Here is a 23189-nt window from a genome sequence, read left to right as displayed (position 1 = left end):
ATTTTACATAACTACTTAGGTTGCTGAATAGTTATTAGAATTTTATTAATTTTAGCAATGTTTTCTAATAATTATTAATCTTATAATTATTTTTAATGAAATTTATTGTTTTTTAAACAGTAAACTTAATTTATTGCTATATAAAATAGCTGTTAAATATATATTGTTTATTTATTTATTTTAAAAAGAGCATCATCATATTAGATAGAAATCAAAGTGTACATAGCTATGCTAGGCTTGAAAGCTGAGTCCAAGTGTGGGCAATATAGACAAAAGGATACATAATAGAAATCATTGGGACAAATCAAAATCCAGAATCTTTCTCATAGCCTCTTGAAGCTCGGCCAACCATCATTGAGGGGGCAAACCATAAGAAATAAGGTTGTAGTTTTCAAGAGCCCAATTGGCTAGCACATCCACTACTTTATTGTGTTTTGTAGGAACCAGGCTACATTGAACCTCCTAGAACTTGTCCTGCAAGCTTTGAATCTTCCTCAACTCTCTTGCTATTTGACAATTTTCACAATGGAATCCTTTAGGATCAGTTTAAAAGCTGACAATTACGTTTGAATCCGATTCAATTTGTAGTTTTTGCCACCCAATTTTGTGTAATGTCCTATGTTACCCCAAGTTTCCGGGACGGGGACGGAAGGGACAAGGGGAACGGGGTTCCGGGACGACATTTTTTTGGGCCAATTTTGGGAATGGCAAAGGGGACGGCTATATAAATTAGAGGAGAAATTTAAAATATATGGGGAAATTTTAAATGTTGATATGAAAACATGGATATAGCATGCATATGAAATATTAGAGAACCTTAAGTTCTTTGTCAATACTCAATAATACAATATACATTCATTATTCAGAAATTAGAATTCATTGTCAATATGCATGTGATATTAAAAAACTAACATACAAAATGCCCAAAGGCTACATTACTGCCATATAGTTTCATTTTCAAAATACCAAAAAACAAAGTAAAGACATAAGATTTTGAAATCATGGCAAATGCAAGGATTCTAGCAAAATCAGTCTCCAACATCATGCCCTTGCAAGGCTGCCATAAAGTTTCCACTTTAACATTTAGGAAGTAAGGGTTGTAAAGGAGTACAAAATATTAGTATTCGCAAAGATTATAGGTTGCAGTACTTCAACTTTAAATTTGAGTAAACACCTTTGACTGTAAGAATTTCTTGTATCAACAATATTTATTGCTGAAGAAGCAATATAGCAAAATTACCTCCCAAAAATCTATTAAATGTCTGATTTGTAAATATAATGCAACATGCAAAATGTGGGCAACCAATAGATTCAAATATGTAATAACCTATTTACTGAAACAAACCAAACAAAAATGGCAACCATCAATATTTCACTATCAAAATACAGCTAATCCCCCATCTCTAAAATGTACTATTGTTGAGGTGTTGGGACCACAAAAAGAAATAAAAAAATGTGCTAGGAAAAGGGGGAAGGGGATGGGATGTCACAGGCGTCCTGAATTGGCCAAGGGATGGGGGGATGTCCCCTTTGAGAATCACTGCAATCCTCAAGTTTCCGAGATGTTTCCCACAGATTTTGCAATTTTGGGGATAGTGGGGGGACATACCTGGCCGTCCCCAAGTCCCCGAAACGTCCTTGGTACGGGGATATCTCAATGAAAAAATACCAAGGAAAGTGTATAAACTTCAGATTTGGCTACAATCCTGGCTTATCAACATTCACTCAGCCATTGGGAGTGACTTTTCTACACTAAACCTACTCCTATAATGGAAATGAAATGATATTTTAGATTGTTCATGATTCTGAAAATTGGGTGCAAGCCCCATGATCAGTGCCTTTCTTAGGGCAGCAGAGTCGACCTACAACATGTAGACGTTAAACCCAAATAGATTAAAATATAACCAGTGAGTTCTCAAGATCAATGTGTTACATTAACACCCTCCATTATAGTTTCATTGCAGCCATTTTTTAATATCCTACATGCACATGGCACTATTTTTTATCCTATTAAAAGCAGTTTGATCTCTTCTTTGAAGAGAAGCAGGAAATAAGATAAACACCAGAACTTGCTAGGACAAAATAGATGGTCCTTGATCATTCATTTCATAAAACAATGCTCTTACATGTTGAAGGCAACTACAAGAAAACATTAAAACTTTCTTGCTTTCTAGTCGTAAACTATTTGAAACAACAAAACAACTACAATCTAAAAGCATCATTCTACATACTCTAACTATGGACTGTACATGGAAGCTTTGCTTCTAGAATATTTTTCAAAATTACATCAGAATCCCTCAAAATAAGGAGAAGAGAAAACTAAATAGACAAAGAGGAAAACCCTAAAGAAACCCTAAAGGAAACCAATAACTGACATTTGTCTTCCTCTTTGTTGAATTTCAAAATTTCAAAATCTGCACTTTCTCTTCTCCAATTTGCCTTTGATCTGCATCTTTGAATCTGCTTGTGACACCTAGAAAATCTGGAAAAAGCCCCTGCATTCACACACTTCTTCTCCCATGCCTTGTCTGAAATTTCTTCTTTTGGCTTTGACTGCAGCCCACAATTCATCTCTGACTAAAAATAGCAATTTCCCCTCATGTAGTGGCTGTCATTTTCTGTATATTTTCCATATAAAATTCCTTTGATGTGAAGACATACGTTCTACTGTATAACATCCTTTGACAAAATAAAAAGATTCCCCCAAATTATCTTTTACCCTTCTTTACTGGAAACCCAAGCATTTCCATTTCATATTTCACGTGGCCATCTTGATGGGAGATATACCGCCTCAAGTTTGTTCTTTTGCTTACAAAGTATTTCCTTTCTATAGTTGCCATCACTTTGTCCCTTTTACTACACACTTTCAGCCTCCTCTCTAGTTTGCACTCTTTATTTTCAATGCCTATTGCACCACTTTACCTTGTAACTAAATATCCTCTCCTCGATTTTACCTTTAGCACATGAGAACAAATCTTTTCCATTTCATGAAAAACATTTATTTGTATCATTATACAGGTAAATACAGATTCTCTCAGGTGAAAAAGAAATATCCTGCAACTGCACTTTACTCTAGCTGCAAATATATTTGTCTCAATTTGCAAAACTTATTTTCTTGGGTACCAAGAAAGCATTGTCGTACATACTCCATTTGTGTCTTTCCATGTTTTTCTTTATCCTTGCAACAACATGCAATCTCTATTCAATTCCAATGGCATTAATAATTCTTTACTTCTTGAAATGAAAAGAAGCTATCTCCCTTATCTCCCACACTTTTCAATTGTGAGATGCAACATATTTCTCTCCATATACATAGCAACCTTCCATGGTGTCGTTCCTTAAAAACCTATCTGTAATCTCTTACGTGGTTTCCAGGTATCAAAGAACGCGCCTATGCAGCCATACAAGTTAGATAAATGCTTTATTAGCATAAGTCGAAACATTCACTGAATGATCAATGTGTTTCGTGTAAGCCCGTTGCACATATACTTGAAACAGAGTGATGCCTTTTGTAAACTATTGAAGCCATAGATCTCTTCTGTGTCTCATACTCTTCTTCATGGCTTCATCGCACTCCCTCCATGTGATGCGTAGCCCCAAAACCTTGGTCACTGGTCCTTCCAACACTTCAACCTTTTACAATAATGAGTATCACACGTACTCTACGTTTTATTTTGTCCCAACGCTAAGTCTTTAATAGCGTTATCAGTTTTGAGCCCATTCTTACTTTACGCACCACAGAGCACAATTCGGACTTGAGGGAGCATGCCTTCGTAGCTACAGGAGGTTTCATTGCTCATTGCTTTGTACATTGGGAAGAAAGTGAATGGACCACAGCATAAGAGCCAAATCTACACAGTCAAAAGTAGACACATTCATCCATGATGGAGGCGCTAACTTACCCGCCTATGAAGATTTCACCCATCTAACTTGTTAAAATGTGTTCATTCTGGGAATGCAATTCTGCAAACAAGCATTTTACCCTGGTCCAATTGAAACTCCTTGAATCATTGGACAAATCCAAGAAAACATACCCACAACCACAAATTTGAATCACATGATAAAAGCTCCATTTTCAGGTATTGGGTCAAATGACCCTGTTCATGATGCACAAGCATCAAGTAAACGTGTTCCTACTGCGCTCCACACACTATGCATTTAGGCTTCTAATAGAGGCTACAAAAGATAACAAAACCAAAATAATTTCCTCTCTATAAACCAAACTTGTCATTCTCTGTCATTGAATACGATTATTGATTTCCAAAAGCCTAAAAACACTGCCCGTTCTGCGCCCTAATCTATTCTTTTGCGTTCACTTTACCTTTTGCTCTGTGCTCATCTTTTTGCCCCGCGGCTCTTTTCTTGTGCGCCTCGAAGAGCATGCGGGGTGGTGGGGAGAGCGAGTCTTCTCCCCCCCGCTGGCCTGCACGCTTCCTCCAGCATTTTAATCTTTACTGCAGGGTGGCAGGGAAGGCTTTCATCTTCCCCTGCTATCCCGCGAGCCTTCTTTGGCTGCTCCAAATGCCTTGCGGGGTAAGAATTGCGTGGCCTCTTTTGAAAATCTCCCCCTTCACTTTTATTTTGTTTCTCTACTTGCCTTTGTGGGCTTTGCTAGAAAATTTTCAATCCCATTCACGGGACATTACAAGGATTTTTTATTCTTTCCCTACATTTTACCTTGCGGGCCCAGGAAGATCTAAATACATATGCATCAGTTTTACCATTGAATTATGGTAAAATGATCTAATATTTATGCCTCCTTTCTCCATCAAATTATTTAAAATAATTTGGTAAGTTGAGTCCCCTTTTTATATTGCTGGGAATTTAGAATAGATGATTTGCATTATTTGGCTAGCCCCTTCATTGTCCAAATCAATTTAACTATAATATCCTTCTAAATTAAAATTATTTAAAAAAGATATATCCCTTTAATGTGCTCCGAATAGTCTCGCTGATCTTTATGATTAGTCGGGCCCCCGGTGGGTCCAGCTAAATTTTTTTTCATTTCTGCACATGTGACTTGTGAAGATGATCTTAAACATCAACTGGATGCATTCTAGGCTCAAAAGTTTGATCGGATGAGGATTTACCTTGACGCTCAACAATTCTGAACTCTAACCAAAACAACTTGAGTAGCTTCCGGAACTTCCTTCAAAACTGACCAAATCACCTCCTTAAGCCTTGGAAGCTGGCACATTTGTAAAATGTCATATGAAGAATCCAAAATGCCAAACCATAGCTCATGACAATACCCGAGGCAAAAGATTTTAATGCTTGAAGTTGCCTACTCAGACTTTTTCTGAAAATGCGCTTTTCAAACCATCCTGAAACCCATTCAATCACTGAATTGGAAAAATATCAAATCTCAGTTTCAGGGGCCGCCACTTGGCAAACTGATACACCTAGATACCATGAGAATGTGTGCAAAGGGGTTTAGCTCAATTCTATCACATGTGCAAAATATTAGCACCCAAACTTGCCTTCCCTAAAAATTCTGGAATTGCTGTTATTCAAACCCTGAAAAAGTTTGTTTGAATTGGCCTTGAAAAAATATCAAATGAGGAGCTAGGGGGCCAAACTGGCAAAGTTGTAGATAAACATATAGACAATCACTGGAAACTTTCATATATGCACGCAGGTCAATAGGTTGTGGAATAAAAATTCAAATGTTGGGCTACTTTTGGAGATTTGACATTGTCAGCCTGCAAATCTGAATAAATTGCAAACGGATTCAAGTTGGAAAACTCATCAAACAGATTCATGGGGCTATGCTAATTGACACGGGGCTTCGTTAAAATTTACAGAATCATAGAAAATTATTGGATTGGCATGATGCTCAGCTGGTGGTAAAATGCAAGCCCTCAAAGATGGCTTACTCAAAAAAGTGTAACAGTTGCAATTAGCAAACCTACCTTAGGGCGTCAAAACAACATCATCAAAACTGATCATGGGAGTCTGCAAACTGATATATGCCATCTCTGATAGGTGCTCAACAAGATTCCAAAGTTGTTTTACATGAAATTCAAGGGGTGCCAAAATATTGATCTTCAAAGTGAGCTACTTGGACTGATTCTGTAGGGGTGCCATTCAATGCCACAAGCAAAATTTTACATGGGCCCTCAAAATTTAGCCAAATTTTGGAGGTCCCAACACTTATCACGTGTTGGAATACATGTTCTATACTTGACATTATATCAACAAATCATGGCTTAGAAAATTTTAATTGCTTATTATTGGTGGCACTTAAAAGTTATGTGACACTTGCATAATTTTTTTTTTAGTTATGAAGGATGACAACAAGATACAAGAGAAAAAGACCTATAAAACGAATGACTTATTCTCATCCAAGATATGTATCATTTTTTGTCAATACCAAGCTTAATCTCTCTGCTAGAAAATCCTTTCTTTATCACACTTTTGTGAATTCAGAAATCACTCTTTCACATTGCTAGGTCCAATCCCCGCACCCAAAATCCTTTCTCCTCTTGAATCATGTCCTCATCTCTACTAGTACTGATGCATCTAGTCATTTTAAACATATCCACTAGTTTCTAGATGATTGTTTTGGACAAAGCAACCTCCAAAGATGTTCTTATATTCCAAAGGTAGCATATTTTAAGGCCTTTTCAATTATTTGTGAGGCTTTTTTTTGCTTTGATACTGGATTTGGCTCCTGAAGCCCAAGTGCTGGTCCAGGTCTAGTCCAGGTTTGGCTCTGGGTCCGAACTGGATTTGGAAGATTCGTAAAAAAACTACGTTCTATATTTCAAGTTTGAAATTCATGTCTTTCTTGCCTCCGTTAGTGCCTTTGTGTCTTGCCTCCGCCTGCGATGGAAGGGAAAGCTTTGGCTTTCCAATATAATTTATGGACATATATGTTAAATTATAGATATTTATAGTTGTGGTTTATCACTAATTTTTAGACATATTATAGATAAACTATATGTTAATTGTGGTTTATCACTTTTACTTTCGACATATCTATTTATAATTGCGGTTTATCACTTATAATTTCAGTTTATAAGCTATATGTTGAAATGTAATATTTTAAAATATTTAAATTTAAGTTATTAAAGTTTAAACTTATATTATAATATATCTATTCTTTATCTTATTATATATTAATAATATTTTAAATTAAATTTTTAAACATATTTTATTATTTATATATGTATTTTATTATTTATATAGGTATATTTTATTATTATTAATAAGTGCATTTTTTATGTATTATTATATATTTATTTTATTATTTTAGTATATTAATGTTATTTTATTACTCATATACAAATTTTAAATGTATCACTTATATATACATATATCTACATATACAATATATACATACATATACACACACATACACAATTTTTTTTTTTGCCATACCCGCATACCCGAGTCCATATCCGTATCTATACCTGTACCTAAATCGGCAACTTAGTTTTTTTTACAATTTCCGTGTGATGAGATGTTTTTGAGGACTTTATCCGCTGGTTTTCAAGGTGATTTCTCCAAGATGACTTATGTTTTAAAACATTGTTGTGTCTCTAGTATCTCACTATGCTTTTCCAGCATCATATGCTCTGATGCTCAGCACAAGGCAGTAATATTCCCCAACTTGGTATTTGCCTGAGTTTTGCATGCTTTCTAGCATTTGCCACAGTTTAGTAATTAACATTGTTGTGTCTCAGACTCTCAAGTATTCCACTATGCTTTCAGCATCATATGCTCGGATGCTCACAACAATTTAGTAATATTCCTCTACTTGGTATTTGCCTCTGAGTTAGCATGCTTTCCAGCATTTGCCACAGTTTAGCAATTTTGTTCAAGTGATGCATACTTGGAATTGATGTTTACCATGGTTTAGTGAAAATTGAGACCAGGAAGATTGAAATACCTTGCAGAAATCATTCCATCATAAAAGAAAACATCCGATAAATTAACAAACTTTCTCAGTCATTCTATGTGCTGTTATTTGCCCAACTTGGTATTTGCCTGAGTTTTGCATGCTTTCTAGCATTTGCCACAGTTTAGCAATTAACATTGTTGTGTCTCAGACTCTCAAGTATTCCACTATGCTTTCAGCATCATATGCTTGGATGCTCACAACAATTTAGTAATATTCCCCTACTTGGTATTTGCCTCAGAGTTAGCATGCTTTCCAGCATTTGCCACAGTTTAGCAATTTTGTTCAAGTGATGCATACTTGGAATTGATGTTTACCATGGTTTAGTGAAAATTGAGACCAGGAAGATTGAAATACCTTGCAGAAATCATTCCATCATAAAAGAAAACATCCGATAAATTAACAAACTTTCTCAGTCATTCTATGTGCTGTTATTTGTTATTCCACATACAATTTTTATCACTCTTAAAGGCTCTTGAGCATTATTCTGCGTTGAATATCTTCTCGTTGATGGAAAACTGGGATGCAAGTTGTAATACAAAACACTAAATGAAATTAATTTTCAATGTTATATATCTTGAATCGAAATTACAAATTTTTTGTATACAATGGACTTAGTAACATTTTTGTGTTTCTGTTTTTTCTATTCAAACTCTAAATTGCTTGTTTTTGAGGATTTTCTGAAATAGATCCTTAATTTTATGTCAATGAGGGGATTTCATTTTTTTGACTACAATATTCATGGGCAGGCATATTTTCCTCCAATATCACAGCCAGAAGGGTTACCTATAAGAATTCAGGATGCCAAAGGCAAAGATTGGGTCTTCCAGTTTCGGTTTTGGCCTAATAATAATAGCAGGATGTATGTTTTGGAAGGGGTAACACCTTGTATTCAGTCGATGCAATTGCAAGCTGGTGACACAGGTATCTTACATTTCCTTGACTCAAATCCTAAACTAGTGCAAATTGTTTTTCCACGGCAAATGACACTTTCAAAGTATTATTTTTCCCATATAAGTTTGTTTTCAATCTGAAAGGCACCCTGTTGTTGGAGTAGACTATTTTCTGATAAAACATTGTATATATGCTGATAGGTGTAAGAACTTTAAAAAAAAAAAATTACCTGTATATGTTTATTTTTTGTTTTTTTCATCCTCCTTTATTTTGTTACTTATACATTCTTTAGGAGATTTATTGTTTTTATGAATAGATCAATTCTAATCTTAACATGGCGGTCAATACATACTTTATTAGTGCTGATCTTGGTAAGGTACATAGAATAACATTCTTACCATTAGGGCCTCTTTTATAATTAAATAATTGAAATCATTATGGATGTCTAGAGAGTTCTCTATGATGCCTAGAAGCCTTTTTTTCCTTATAAATAATAACATGAATATTTAACAAATATCAGTATACGGTATACACCCCAAGGTTGCACTTACATCATAAAATAACTAAATTACAAAATATGATATCCAAGAAGTAAAATGTTGATTGATATAGTGCTTTTGGATTCAATTGTGTAAATATTTTTGCATCAATGTTTTGGATCACACTTTGTCATCCATCATTGTTTGATGGTTTTCTTCTTCATTCTGATTATGGAGCACGGAGAGTGATCCAAAATGTTGAAAAAGGTCTCAATCTCAACATTGTTCTAGCCAGCAGTTAACAATGATTTTCTGCTTCATTCTGATTATGGAGCACGGAGAGTGATCCAAAATGTTGAAAAAGGTCTCAATCTCAACATTGTTCTAGCCAGCAGTCATAACTGCTCTTTCATCACTATCTATTCAACAAAACTGAGAAAAGTATAACCTAAAGGCTAAGATACAGGATCCAGATCCTTGTCATCAAAAGTCTTCTTCTTGGGCAAAGGTGAAGAAGGGATAACAGTGACAATCACAGTAACACTGGAATGAGCCATAAGACCAAAATGTATCAAAGGGGAGTCAGGTGAAAATACTGAATCAATCACGGGAACATAATTGCTGCAATTAGCTTATTTTACTCTTTTATTTCTACAATTAGCTTATTTTACTCTTTTATCACTACAATTAGCTTATTTTACTCTTTCATCACTACAATTAGCTTATTAAATCCTTTATCACTGCAATCAATTGGATCTTTCCTTCGAGCCAACACATGCAACACCACTTGTGTATCAACATAAGTAAAGGTCACTGCATCAGAAAAGTAGTTTCTTGCCCAATCCAACACTCTGGCAGCCTCTTTACCCTTCTCTGGACCAACCTGATTAACGCAATCTTGGGCCTCACAGTCAACATCAGGGACAGTTGGAGGTACATTAATTGGACCACCTGAAGTTAAATGTAAAAGGGATGGAGCATCCTTGAAGTTTCTTCCCATTCTGCTTTCTAGTTAGGTCAATTTTAAGCATGATATTACAATCCTTTCCCTACCTCTTCTACAAAGGCAGGTCGTTTTCTACACCAATCTTATTGACGTATTCATGGCCCTTACAATTAACATTGGAATAGTTGGAGGTACATTAACGGGGCTACCTAAAGTAAATTGTAAGGGGCACGGAGCTTCCTAAAAGTTTATGTCCATTCTGATTTCCAGTTAAATCAATTTGTAATTTTTTAGCATGATGTTGCAGTCCTTTCTCTATCTTCTGCAAAGTGATTTTATTAGTTTTTTTTTCTCTATACCTAAGGTTGCAAAAGACTATTGAGGATTTCAGGGTTCTTAGGCTAGTCTGACATGTATTGTAAATTTTACATGCTTATTGGGATTCTAAATATCATGTTTATAATTGATATCCAGTGACATTCAGCCGGATTGATCCTGAAGGAAAGCTTGTAATGGGCTTCAGAAAGGCATCAAATTCAGCATCTCCCCAGGTTTACCTTTATAAACTAATTATGCTGATAGACGATTCTTGGATAGAACATTGTTAATATCTACGCACAATAATCTCTTGCAGTGAGATGTGCCAAATCTTTAATTTACTGAAGAGATTATGTCAGGCCTTTTAATTTACATGGTGCTTTGCAACCTATTCAAGTAGTATCCACTATTTGGTGTTAAATATGTTAAGTGAATTCTGTAACACATGAGAAAGGGCTTATTCTGCCTTGTCTGAAATAGGCTAGGTGATAGCTACTCTATCAAAAAGAATATTGAGTCACAACATTGATTGAAATATGGTTGGTGTCTGGTTTGGGATATCACATGAAAATATTATGATATTGATTTATCATATTCATTATTTTGCAATTTTATGCTTTTTTTCAGGAAGCTCAACCATCGACAACTGGCAATGGGACCTCACCTAGTGGAGGACTAACCAATGGAAGCATTGAAAATGTATCTGCCCTCGAAAACTTTTCAGGGTTTCCCCTACAATCCATAAAGGGAGACGCAGAAGCAAATATGAATGCTTTTGCAGGCCAGTTCAATGTCCCCGATGCAGGATTTAGTTCATATAAAATTAATAGAGAGCAAAAGCCAAAAGAAAACCCAAATTTTCAATCTTTGTTATTACCAGACAAAAGGAAAAGCTATACCCTTGGTTCAAAAAGTAAACGCTTACGAATAGATAATGAAGATTCATTAGAGTTGAAGCTAACATGGGAAGAAGCTCAAGACTTGCTCTGTCCTCCTCCAAGTGCTGTACGTAGTGTTGTGATGATTGAAGGCCACGAGTTTGAAGAATATGAGGTATGGTTCCATTAATGATGCATGGTTTTAATCTCTTCTATTAGAACTATGGGAGAAAAATATGCTTTTTCATCCACTTTAAGATAGTCTTGGCATGACAATTGTATGTGTTGAAGTAATTTTTCTGAATAACATCAATTTTCATGCTTTCTGTCAATCCATTCTGCAGGATCATTATTATGGTCTCGCTTTAGCATGCCCTTTTTACCCTTAAAAAAGTAGGATTTATAGACTACAAATAACAATGGCTTTTTTTAATTTTCTCTGAATAGTCTCTATATCTCAACATTCCTAAAACATGGAATCTTCGTAACATGAAGGTTAATAGGGGTAGTGCCTTATATATCTAGCTTGAACTAGCTACATATCCAGATGTTGCACTTAATTGATGATCCTACGGCCTAAATGCAGAGATAAAAGAGTGTTCCTTTTGATGATATGAAGATATTTTTCTTTGAGATGAGTTTTGAAAGGGTTGTTTCAATTTGTGCAGGAGCCCCCAGTATTTGGAAAAAAGACTATTTTCACTACTAACCAATCTGGGTAAGCCATCCCTTCAATTTTCAGTTTTTGGTATTCCTAATCAAATCAGATATATTTCAGCATTAGATTTTTCTGAATTATCTGAAATGTGGTCACCAATAATATGCTTCACATCAAGATAAAATGTTAAATTTATTTCTTCATGGGGTTTTCTTTTCACTTTTTGTGAAATAATTAAATCATTGTGCAAGTTGGTGAAGTAGAAATTGTCTAAGCTTCTGATATGGTAATCCTTAGTTTTCTATTACTGCTTTTGCACCTTGATCTAATGACAAAGTGATAACTAAATGCAAATTAGTCTGTTTAATGAAGTCCATTCATATAATTGTTTCAGCCTCTTCCCTTTATTCCATACGACCTGCAATGTTTAGTTTCTATAAATGTAAATTATAGATATCGTGCTTTTTTTTTTGGAACGAAGTCTTCTCATTTAAACTATTCTTTTGATCTGCTTAGGCCTGAAAGTCAATTTCTATTAACAGGCAACAACCTATACGTCAGGAATATGTCTTTATGTCTTTGATTGGAACTTTCCATATGCTATGGCCATGAAGGCTTGTATAAATATGGTCTGCATACCGATTATTTTGTGGAAATTTCTTTTACCTTGTAAACTCAGTCAACTCTCTTCTTTTATAATCTGTTCACCAGTGTTACCCGGAAACGCGTTTCCACCCTAAAGGCACATGTTTCGGAAATGGAAATGGTTTCGGGGATGGGGGGATGGCTGGAAACGTTTCCAAGCCGTCCCTGATTGAGAAAAATTTTCAGAAACTGTCTCAGAAACTTGGAAACGGTCAACGATGTGGTCGGAGACCGTTGACTGTCCCCTAGACGGCTGAGGATGGCCAAGCCGTCCCCCAACTGTCTCGGGGACGGACGGCTGTTTCCAGCGGCAGGAGGCATTAAAAACAATTTTTTTAATAAAATCTATCTTTTATATAATTATATTAAAACAGCGATATTTGAAATATTGAAATGCAGTGATAATCAAAACAGGGATATTTTTTTTAATATTGAAATTTTTAATGCAGCGATATTCATATTCATATGATACCATATCATATTTGATATAGTGAAGCCAAGCGATAAAATTAAAAAATAAAATGAAGTCCCAAGCAATAAAAAACAAAATGAAGCCGATATATTTCATATCGAACTTTGACGGAAGCAGCTGCAGCAGTCATTTTTTCCCACCGAGCCAGACAAGTGAAGTTTATTGCTCAGGCCCAAACAGCATTTACTTGCATCAATGAGCATTTTAATCCAGACTCCAGATTGATTCAATGATTTTAGCTTTAGAATCTAGATTATGATTTATAAATGTTATTACGTTGCTATGATGGATGTTTACTATGTTACAATTTTATATAAATATAATATAATTCATGAATATATTTAAAATTTCAGATTTCCATATTGTTGTGACCATTTCACACATCGCCCCATTTGAAATGGGGACCCCCTCTTTTTGCTCGTTTTTGCTCGCCTTTCGCTTTGCTTTTTAGGGTTTTGGTAGTTCGTCAGTTGTCTGGATTTAGGGTCAAGCCTTAGGGTTTCCATTACTGTCTTTTCAGGCCAGAGTCCAGTCAGTCTTGAGAGCTTTTTAAGCTTCCTTTCGTAGGATGGAATTTTGAATGAAATGAATTCGCCAGAGTGGTCTATTGTCAATTGGAATTTTGAGTGCCGAGTCTTAATTTGTCTAAGTGTTGATGATGAAAATGTGATTTTATTTAATTGAGTAATTTTGACCTAAATTTTGAGTTTTTTGATATTTGATCCTGGGCATGGGGAATGATTTGTTTTTTCCTTGTGAAGTGATTAAACTTGTGAAATCATGATATTTTGGCCTGTAGGAGCAAAATTGCTCCTGTCCCTCAGTGAAGGACCGGAGCTCGTTCTCAAAAATCTTACTATCTCTGCAGGATCAAGATGATTTTTCGAATGGAAATGGTAAAGAAAGGCGTGATCTTTCCGTTGAATATAAATTGAAGAATTTGACGAACACAGAGATGCCTCAGGAAGCAAAATCGCTCCTGTCCCTCAGTGAAGGACCAGAGCTCAAAATCAAATATTGCTTTGTCCTTGCAGGATTTTAACAACTTGACGATTTGAAGAGATCAAAGGAGATGCATTTTATCAATTGAATATAATTTGAAGGCACAAACACGAAGAAAGTGGACCAAATTGCAAAAATCGCTCCTGTCCCTCAGTCAGGGACCAGGGCGAAATCCATTGTAGCTCCCGTCCCTCTCCCAGGGACCAGAGCGAAATTCTTCATAAGGCATGTCTTAGGCAAAGATCAAGCAAGTTTTAAGTTTGATGGCAAGAAAGGAGGTGAATTGAACCCGTTGAAGACAAATTGAAGATTACCAAACATCTACAAGGGACCCAAATGCCTAAGTTCGCTCCTGTCCCTCAGTGAGGGACCAGAGCGATTTTTACCTTAGACAAATTTCTTGCCAAGTAAGAGAAAATTCCAAGGCATGGATGAATGAAACGGAGCATAACAAGACCATTGAAGATAATTTTTGAAGTTAGCAAAGTGAGATGAAGCCTACAAGAGCAAGATCGCTCCTGTCCCTCAGTCAGGGACCAGGGCGAAATTATGATTATTTTGCCTTTCCTCCAAGTTCAAGACACTCCAAGACGAAGTACAAGGTGGTGAGGACGTTTTAAAGCGTCTCGATGAAGAACAAAGTATCCAAGGTCGCCAATGTTGAAGGAATTACACCAAGACACCCAGTTCGCTCCTGTCCCTCAGGCAGGGGCCAGAGCGAAAGTGTTCAAATGAGGTTAAATTTGGGTTGCTATTCACATTTTGAATGTTTGAAAGAAAGTAAAGGATATTGTTTTGCACTTCGAAGATAATTGCAAGTTAGTATGATGAAGATTTTGCACTAAATACCCTAGTTCGCTCCTGTCCCTCAGGCAGGGACCAGAGCGAAATTTTCATGAGGGCCTAGATTTTGAAAGTTGATCGCGTATCAAGTGGCCGAGAAGGACCAAAGGACTTCATTTTACACAATGAAAGTAATAGCAAGTTGATGAAAGCAAGCATAAGCTCAAAACATTGAAGTTCGCTCCTGTCCCTCAGGCAGGGACCAGAGCGATATCCACCATATTTGCCAATTCATGTAAAATTCATGCCAAGTCAAGGTTTTGCGAGGTCGCACAAGGTCTAAGGCGTCTTAACAAGATGATATGCAAAGGTTTCGAACGACAAAAAACCATCAATTGAGCTAAGGAGATAATATCGCTCCTGTCCCTCAGCCAGGGACCAGGACGATTTGCATAGGATCATTCATTTTCCTTCAAAATCAAGACAAGGCAAGGATAGGCAAGATCAAGGACGCCATTTGGAAGGCGATGAACAAGAAGCAAAGATTAGAAGTTAGCAAATTTGAGCCAAGACACAAGGATCGCTCCTGTCCCTCACCAAGGGACCAGGGCGATAATCTTCCAAAAAATCAAATACGCCTTGTAGAAGACAAGTAAACTATGCGTGGAATGAAAGAATAAAGTTGTTACTTGCCTTGCGATACAAATTGGCAACTTAGAAGGCAAAGACCAAGGAATAAATACAAGTTCGCTCCTGTCCCTCTCCAAGGGACCAGGGCGATATCACCTCAAGAGGCACTCATTTGCAAGGTCAAGTCACTCAAGTTCGAAATCCCTTACAAAAATGCCAATTTCAACGTAAAGGTAGAGATGTTGAACGTCAAAAGTGCAAGAATCCAGGCTAAATTGAGATTTCGCTCCTGTCCCTCATTCAGGGACCAGGGCGATGAGGTTTGTATTTTTCATCTTCAAATTTTGGCGCTCAAACACAGTTTTGAATTTATTTAAATGCTAGGAAAATCGATATTTAATTGAAAGCATTTAAAATTTGCGCTTGATCATTAATTAATTATTGCCTTGTAAAAATCGAATTTGTTAAATTAAAAAAAAACAAAGGCATTTAATTTTTAATTATTAATTAATTAAAAATCAAATGGAGCGCTTGGATTGAAAGGTCGGCCTTTATTATTTATTTAAAAATTGTTTTAATTACCTCATTTTTATCAAGTCGGCCTAAGGTAATTGTGAGAGGTGAGCGCTTATAAAAGGGAGGTGAAAGATTTCATTTTCACATTATTATTTTATCATTTCATATGCGATTTGAGGAAAACAAAGGGGGTGCGAATTTGAAGTTTCCATTTGAGCGAGCTTGCCAAGGACGTCAAAGACATCCCAAAAGGTGGCGAAGTTGCTAACTTGAAGAGAGAATCACGTTGAGGCCATCTAATATCAATTTTGCCTAGGCGATTTTATTCTTTTTGCATTCTAGAGTTAGCTCTCTAGTGAGGTATGGCGATTTGGTTTTATCATTTTAATTTTGAATTGTTGATCGTCATAGCTTAAATTTTGAATTTTGAAATTTTTGAATTCCACTAGCTCAATCGTTTTTTAGGAAATGATAACTCTAAGACTTATCATGAGGTTTCCTAAAATATTCTCTAATCTATGTTATTCATTGCAAAATCTAGTTTCTCATTATGAAATGTTATGTAGGTATGGCGACCCCGAAGGCGGGAGCATCCACCAGTCGTCCAGCTCTCATGAAAGAAGATCAGAAGACCGAAGAAGTGGAGACCAAGATCGTGTCGAAGTGGAGCAACATTGGAGATACTAACTTGGGCAACTTCAGCACGAAGAAGTTTCGAGATGTCCCTTACATTGGCAAGCCATCACCTGTCGCCTGGAGGATAATTGAAAGTGGCATCATTAAGGCGGCCGGCTTCCCTCCAGCAGTACAGTGTCGTGAGTTGATGATCGAGTGTGCTCGTCATTATGATCCTCAATCCAGAACGATCGTGTCCAAGGAAGGAAACACTTTGGCGTATCTTTCAGAGGAGGCTATAAGTGAGGCTTTCCATCTTCCAGAGCACAGAGATATGGTCTACAAGAGCATAGAAGGAGCCAGGTCAATGTATGAAGATGATCCAGATGCTTGCCTAAGCATCATTAACAAGAACTGGTTACTCAAGAGTCGTCCTCGCCTGAGTAAGGTACCGAACACACCACACAGGATTGATTTCCAGGAAGAGTACAGAGATTTGATTACAATGCTCAACCGAGTCACAGGAGCCCCTCAGGCTTTTTACTTTGAAAAGTGGATGTTCTACTTCATTCAGGTGATAGTTCAGGGTAAAGGAACAATTCATTGGGCTAGAATGATTAGCCACTGCTTGGACGTACAGTTGAGGAGACTCAAAGCTACCAAGTCCTTCCACATGAGTTCATACGTCATCTATGCCTTGATCAGGAGCTTCGAGTACGCAGGACTACCTCACAGAGGAGTGATTGGAAGAGGACCCGGTGAGGTCAGAGTTTGTGATTCCTATGTCCACCTGCATCATCCGCCAGGAAGCAACTACAAGTTAGTTAATGATACCTTCACGATGAACATCACAAGGACGTTGCAAGGTGGGATTCACAACAGATTATCTCAGGATGCACAGGAACTAGTAAAGAGGTACGGTGCTTGGTTTATCCAATTTCCAAAGTTTACTTATATCAGAGTTCATGGATGTCCTTCACCTCCATACATGTTGCCAAGATATCCGACAGACAGATTTGTGTTACTTGAGGTAACAAGACAGTTGGCAGCTTATGCGAAGGCATTCAGACACAGACATGGAAATGGAGTTCCGGTACCTATCATATTGGGCAATTCAGTTGAGGTATGTCCTAATGCTTTAGCCATGGATGACGCAGAGAAGGAGTTAGCTTTGTATTCTTTTTCATTCTTTGCTTTGAGGGAAAGCTTTGATCCACATGGATATATAGAGGAGACAGTCGGTAGAAAGTTTAAGCATGAGTTTCAGATAGAAGATTTTATGATGAATCTCTTAGACGATCTTGAAGTGAAAAGAAAGATGCATTCTAGATTGCCTTTGGATTTCATCAGGAAATGCAAGATTTACAGAGTGGCCGACCAAGCACAGGACAGTGGCAGGCATCTCCAGTCATCCTATGATCGAGAAAGCAAATCAGTAAGGTTAGATTGGAATGAGCCCGAGGTCGTGGATCTAGATGCTTTGATGGCTCCAGTCTTGTCTTGTACTCGCAGATGGGTTGATGTGCAGCATCAGAAGTTGAGAGAGCAAGGCATAGCTATGACTTTCACTTTGGAAGAGAGGCCAGCCGAAGGTGGAGCTAGTGTAAGCGAAGGTAATCCTAATCCCAGAAATGCAAATGAAGGCAACCTTCGAAGTGCAAGTGAAGGCGATCTCCATCCAAGAGGCTCGAAGAGGAAAGAGAGACCTGGAAAGAGAGAATCTTCCAAGAAGAAACAAGAGGCCAGCCGAGATCGTTCATCCGGTACATCTTCTAGACCAGAGAAGAGAACACTTCAAGTGGAAGAATCCATGGAGTCGATGGTACAGAACGATAGGCAGGAAGAAGGACAGGTACCTCAAGGGTCACCAAGTGGATCTCTCCAAGATTATGAATTACATGAAGACAAGAATAATGACGAAGTAACATCTCCTCACAGAGAAGAAGAAATATTGCATAAGGAGATACAGGTTAGAGAGACAAGATCAGCCATCCCAGATTGGTTGAAGGAAAGATTAACGAAGGTGATCGTGATAGAGGACGAGGACAATGTGATTGATTTAGAGAGCCTTGTTGGACATTCCCAGGAAGTGACAGAGAAGAGAAAGGCTACCAAGATGTCCAAGATGATTAGAGACGAGACTGGATCTAGAAAATTACAGATAGCTACACCGGCAGTAGACAAGTATGAAGGTGAGATCTTAGCAGAGGAATATGATGTAGAGACATTTGAGCTAGGTCCATCCACAGCCGAGCAGACTCTAGATGATGCCACCGATTCTTTTGAGGCATTGAAGGACAAGCTTAGAGAAGAAATGGAGAAGAGTAGAAAGCTTGAGAGGGAGGTCGGTGCATGGAGAACATATTTCAGCCATCTCAATCAGCCTTTAGGACGTCAGGATCCAGCAAGATCACCTATACAGGCACTTCCCCTTCAATCAATTGGTGAAGCAGAGAGATTCAGGAGTATGGTCCAGCGTATGAGTACTTGGATGGATAAATCTCATACAGTTGCCGTAGAATTTGCAACAAGGATGATGAAGACTATTCATAGGGCTATTCAGGTTCTTGAGATCATCCACAATTTGATGATAACGGTAGCCGCTTTTGCTCATACCAAGGATGTTATCATTCCTGTCTTGAAAGTAATTAGACAAACATCGAGGAAGGTCTTAGCGCAGGAAAAGATTATGGATGGAGGACCTCACAGTTTACTTCAATGGTCAACCTTACTCCAGATGAAGGAAGTTCTCCTTGAGGACATCAGTACTAGGTGCAGTCATGTTGAGGAGGTGATCAACCCGATCCAGGACAGAGTATTTGAGGTACTACGTACCATTCTTGGCAGGAGGATCGAAGTTGAGACAGATGTGGATTTGCAAGAATTGGAGGATAGGATCAAGATCATCTTTTGCAAGGACGTCAATATCACAGATGAGCAACAGGACCAGATGTTTGCTACCATGCTCCTGATTGAAAAGACTAAAGAACTTGAACTTACATGGGACGCAGCTCTTCTAGATGCATTTGATCAGGTCATCCACTTGGAAGAAAGAATGAAGAATCTTCCCGAGATTCCAATTGCTGAGATCGAGGGAATCGTATCAAGATTCATTGCATATGCTAAAAAGGAGCATTGGAAAGGGAATAAGATTCTAGATGAGAGGTTGTTATAAATGACATGGCACCTTAATTGTCATTGGTCTATGTCTCCTAGATTTTCGTGCCAAATTTATAATTGGCTATGCATTTAATGTTGTGCAACAAAAGGGGAGCTTTGTAACAAACCCTAATTAGGGTTTAGGTGTCATGATCTTGACCGTTGATCTGCTTTCAATCTGGACCATTCATTGTAATTGAGGATGCTATTTATACCCTCATTTTCATTTCATTTGATATATAGAAAAATAGAGATAGTTAAGAGATTAGAGAAAAAAGTTTGATGTATTAGAGAGTTTAGAAGCAATTTTACTTTTGTAGCAAGATTGAGTTTGAGGAAAGGAATTCAAACAATTGTTGTATATGATGACTTTGAAATCAATGAAATATTGAAGTTATGGTGTTTTGTTGCAACTTTCTTGGTTATCTTCATGGTTGTTCAATTTACTTGAATCATGCTCAATCAAAGTAGTGTGTTAATTTGAAGGACATAGTGTGAGACTTGATCTTTGGTAGGATTCGTAATCCAAACCACTAGCTTCTTGCTGATTGTAGGAACGCCTTGCGTGGTCGACTGGAGATATTTGAATCACTTAACCTTCAATCATTATTGTATCTTGGATATGTACTTTCGTGGTAGTGTCTTTGATCTTTGATGTGTTGAAAATCATTTGTTACCTTAGAAGATCGCATCAATTTCAATTAAGTTGTTATTTTATGGCGAAATTGAAGTTGGTAGAATCTTGCCAAGTCTTGTCCACATGAAGTCATTCTTAGGGTTAGACTAGATTAGACCTCTTGCAAACCCTATCCTTTTGTTATTTTTTGAAACCTTCTTTAGTTATAGTAAGACTATCGGAGTGTAAGGCCCCTTGAGGACACAGCAAATCACATCATACCGCTGGAGCTTATCCACACGTAGAGACCCTACTAACCAGAACATTGGAGTCATCCTAACTGATCCTTCATGCGAATCTTCAGCAGTTAGAGACTTTATTCAAGAGAGGATAAGATGCCTTTAGGTATTTTATTCTGTGTATGATGGTGTACAAAATATGTCAACAGAATTGGCGCTAGAAGGAGGGCGGTCTCCGAATTTCCGAAAGCTCAGATTTTGAAGAGAAATACATTGCAAACATGATCATGAAGTACGATGGTGTTGCCACATGAAGGATTGAATCAAGTAGTACAACCGAATTTGTAGATAGGCAACACTCAAGAAGATATCATTTCAGGGTTGAATCAAGTAGCGTGGAACGCAAGGAGAAGTCAAGTTGAGTATAACAGAGTCAGAATCATTTTGGAGAAAGAGGAAGATATAGCCGAAGAACATCAAAGGGTCGTAGCTAGAGAACTTCGCAATCAAAGGAATCCACAATAAATCTTCGCAAGACTTCACGTTGGATCGCATTGGTTCTTTCTCGCCCGAGAAACATCAAAGGTTATTGAGGTCGACACCAGGCATCAAGAATCTAGGCGAACTTCAGTTTACTTCAAAAGCGAAGCGAGTCAAAAGAGAGGACACTCCCAAAGAATTCGAACTAAGATTGGAAGAATCTCTTGAGTCATCACAAGTTCTTCAAGAACAAGTACAAGCAGCAATCCAATCCAGTATCCAAGCAATTTCTCAAACAAAAGGCCAAGCTAGTTCATCAAGTTCAGTTTCAAACTCTCAAGCTTCAAAGAGTACGATGGCTCAACGTGCTCTGCCTCCTCCTCCTCCTCCTCATATACTTAATGGAGCAACTTGGCTAGTCAACAATCCATCACCATTGGAATTTGCAGTTTATCATGATATGCCGAAGAATCCAGAGCATTTTTGTTCCAAGTTTAATGTCAGTGATTTCCATCGCACAGCAGAAGATCATATCAAGATGTTCGAAGATCTTCGAAGATCATCATATCAAGATGTTCGAAGATCTTCGTAACAGACAAATTGAATATGGAGATGTGGCATGCAGGCTTTTTCCCTACTCATTGGGAGAAGAGGCATACTTTTGGTTTATTCACTTGCCTACAGGGTCCATCAGGACTTGGGACGCGATGAAAGATGCATTCATTGCCAAATTTGGTATCCCAACTACACCAGCTGAGTTGTATGGACAATTTGTTGAGGTCCGAAGGAGAGAACATGAACCCATCACTTCTTTCAACAACAGGTTTCACCGCGCATACACAATGCTACGTCCTCCTTATCTCATTGCAGATCCAAGAGAAATTTACTATGGAGCTTTAGATCATCTCACAGCTATGTTTGTAAGGACGCATCCAACCCCGAATGATCTAAATGCAGCGTACACAAAGGCTATTGAAGTTAGTAAGCACATGGGACAGAATATCACTGGGCCACTACTACACATGGGACCTGTCGCAGCACCAAACCAGATGCAGGCAGTTGGTACGGCATTGGCCAACCAAACTCCAGTCATGAATCCAATTCCGCAAGCAACATATCCGAGCGTACAGCCGGCAAATCAGTTGGTCCTTCACCCTGGAGCTCCAATTTCTCAAGCTCCACCCGCACAACCTGTGTACCTGCAAAATGCTACAAGTTTGTCAAGGACACAAGAAGAAAAGGACGAAATGAAAGAGTTGATTGAACAAGTCAAGAAACTATCAACCGAGGTGACCCACCTGAGGAACCAGAATAATCAGCTCCAAAGCATGCAAAGGATCAACCATGGTCAACATACAAACAACCAAAATTTCCAAGGAAACAACAATCAAGGGTTCAGAAATAACTATCAAGGAAATAACAACCAAGGCTTCAGGAGACAATGGAATACGGCTCCCAACAATGGAAATGTGGTGACGCCTCTAGATAATCCTCCAAATTCGCAGAATCAAGAAAATCCTTCTACAAGTAAAGTGTTTTTAGCAGAAGCAGCCTTGTCCAGTTGGTGCAGACTCCACAATACGAATCAACATTCTGAGCTGCAGTGTCCTGAATTCAAGATCGCGGCCGATATTTTCCAACAAGAGATGCGCAGCACTGATCCACCTGAAAATCCGCCCACGACAGGATACGAAATGGTCCCAACCACGCAGTACGGTCAAGCCATGATTGTTGAAACCTGCAAGTATTCACAAGAAGAAATTAGTCAAACACAAAATGGGAGATTTCCACCAGAATCTGCAAATGGACCAATGGTACCACCAGGATCCCAATTCCCACCTGCATCTGCAAATGGACCCATTGAAGATTCAGAATATTATTTTCCACCATTGAACAACAGTGTCCTAGTTGAAGGAATAAAAGAAGTATTTCACCAGTCTTCGGGAGGTGTGAACC

General features: G+C 37.8%; 1 protein-coding gene across 3 annotated transcripts in view; it reads left to right on the top strand.

Moving 5' to 3' along the window:
- Positions 1–23189, top strand: part of LOC131039817 (B3 domain-containing transcription repressor VAL2) — a 50988-nt gene that overhangs the window by 10924 nt on the left and 16875 nt on the right. For all 3 annotated transcript variants that reach the window (XM_057972669.2, XM_057972666.2, XM_057972667.2), the window contains exons 6-9: positions 8653–8827; positions 10697–10773; positions 11168–11593; positions 12087–12136. In XM_057972669.2, the coding sequence (XP_057828652.2) occupies positions 8653–8827; positions 10697–10773; positions 11168–11593; positions 12087–12136 (728 nt within the window). The remainder of the gene's footprint in view (positions 1–8652; positions 8828–10696; positions 10774–11167; positions 11594–12086; positions 12137–23189) is intronic.

Source organism: Cryptomeria japonica, chromosome 7 (genome assembly GCF_030272615.1).
Source record: "Cryptomeria japonica chromosome 7, Sugi_1.0, whole genome shotgun sequence".
In the NCBI taxonomy this organism is placed as follows: domain Eukaryota; kingdom Viridiplantae; phylum Streptophyta; class Pinopsida; order Cupressales; family Cupressaceae; genus Cryptomeria; species Cryptomeria japonica.
Note: the sequence above shows the minus strand (reverse complement) of the source record. Positions and strands in the feature narration are given on the sequence as shown.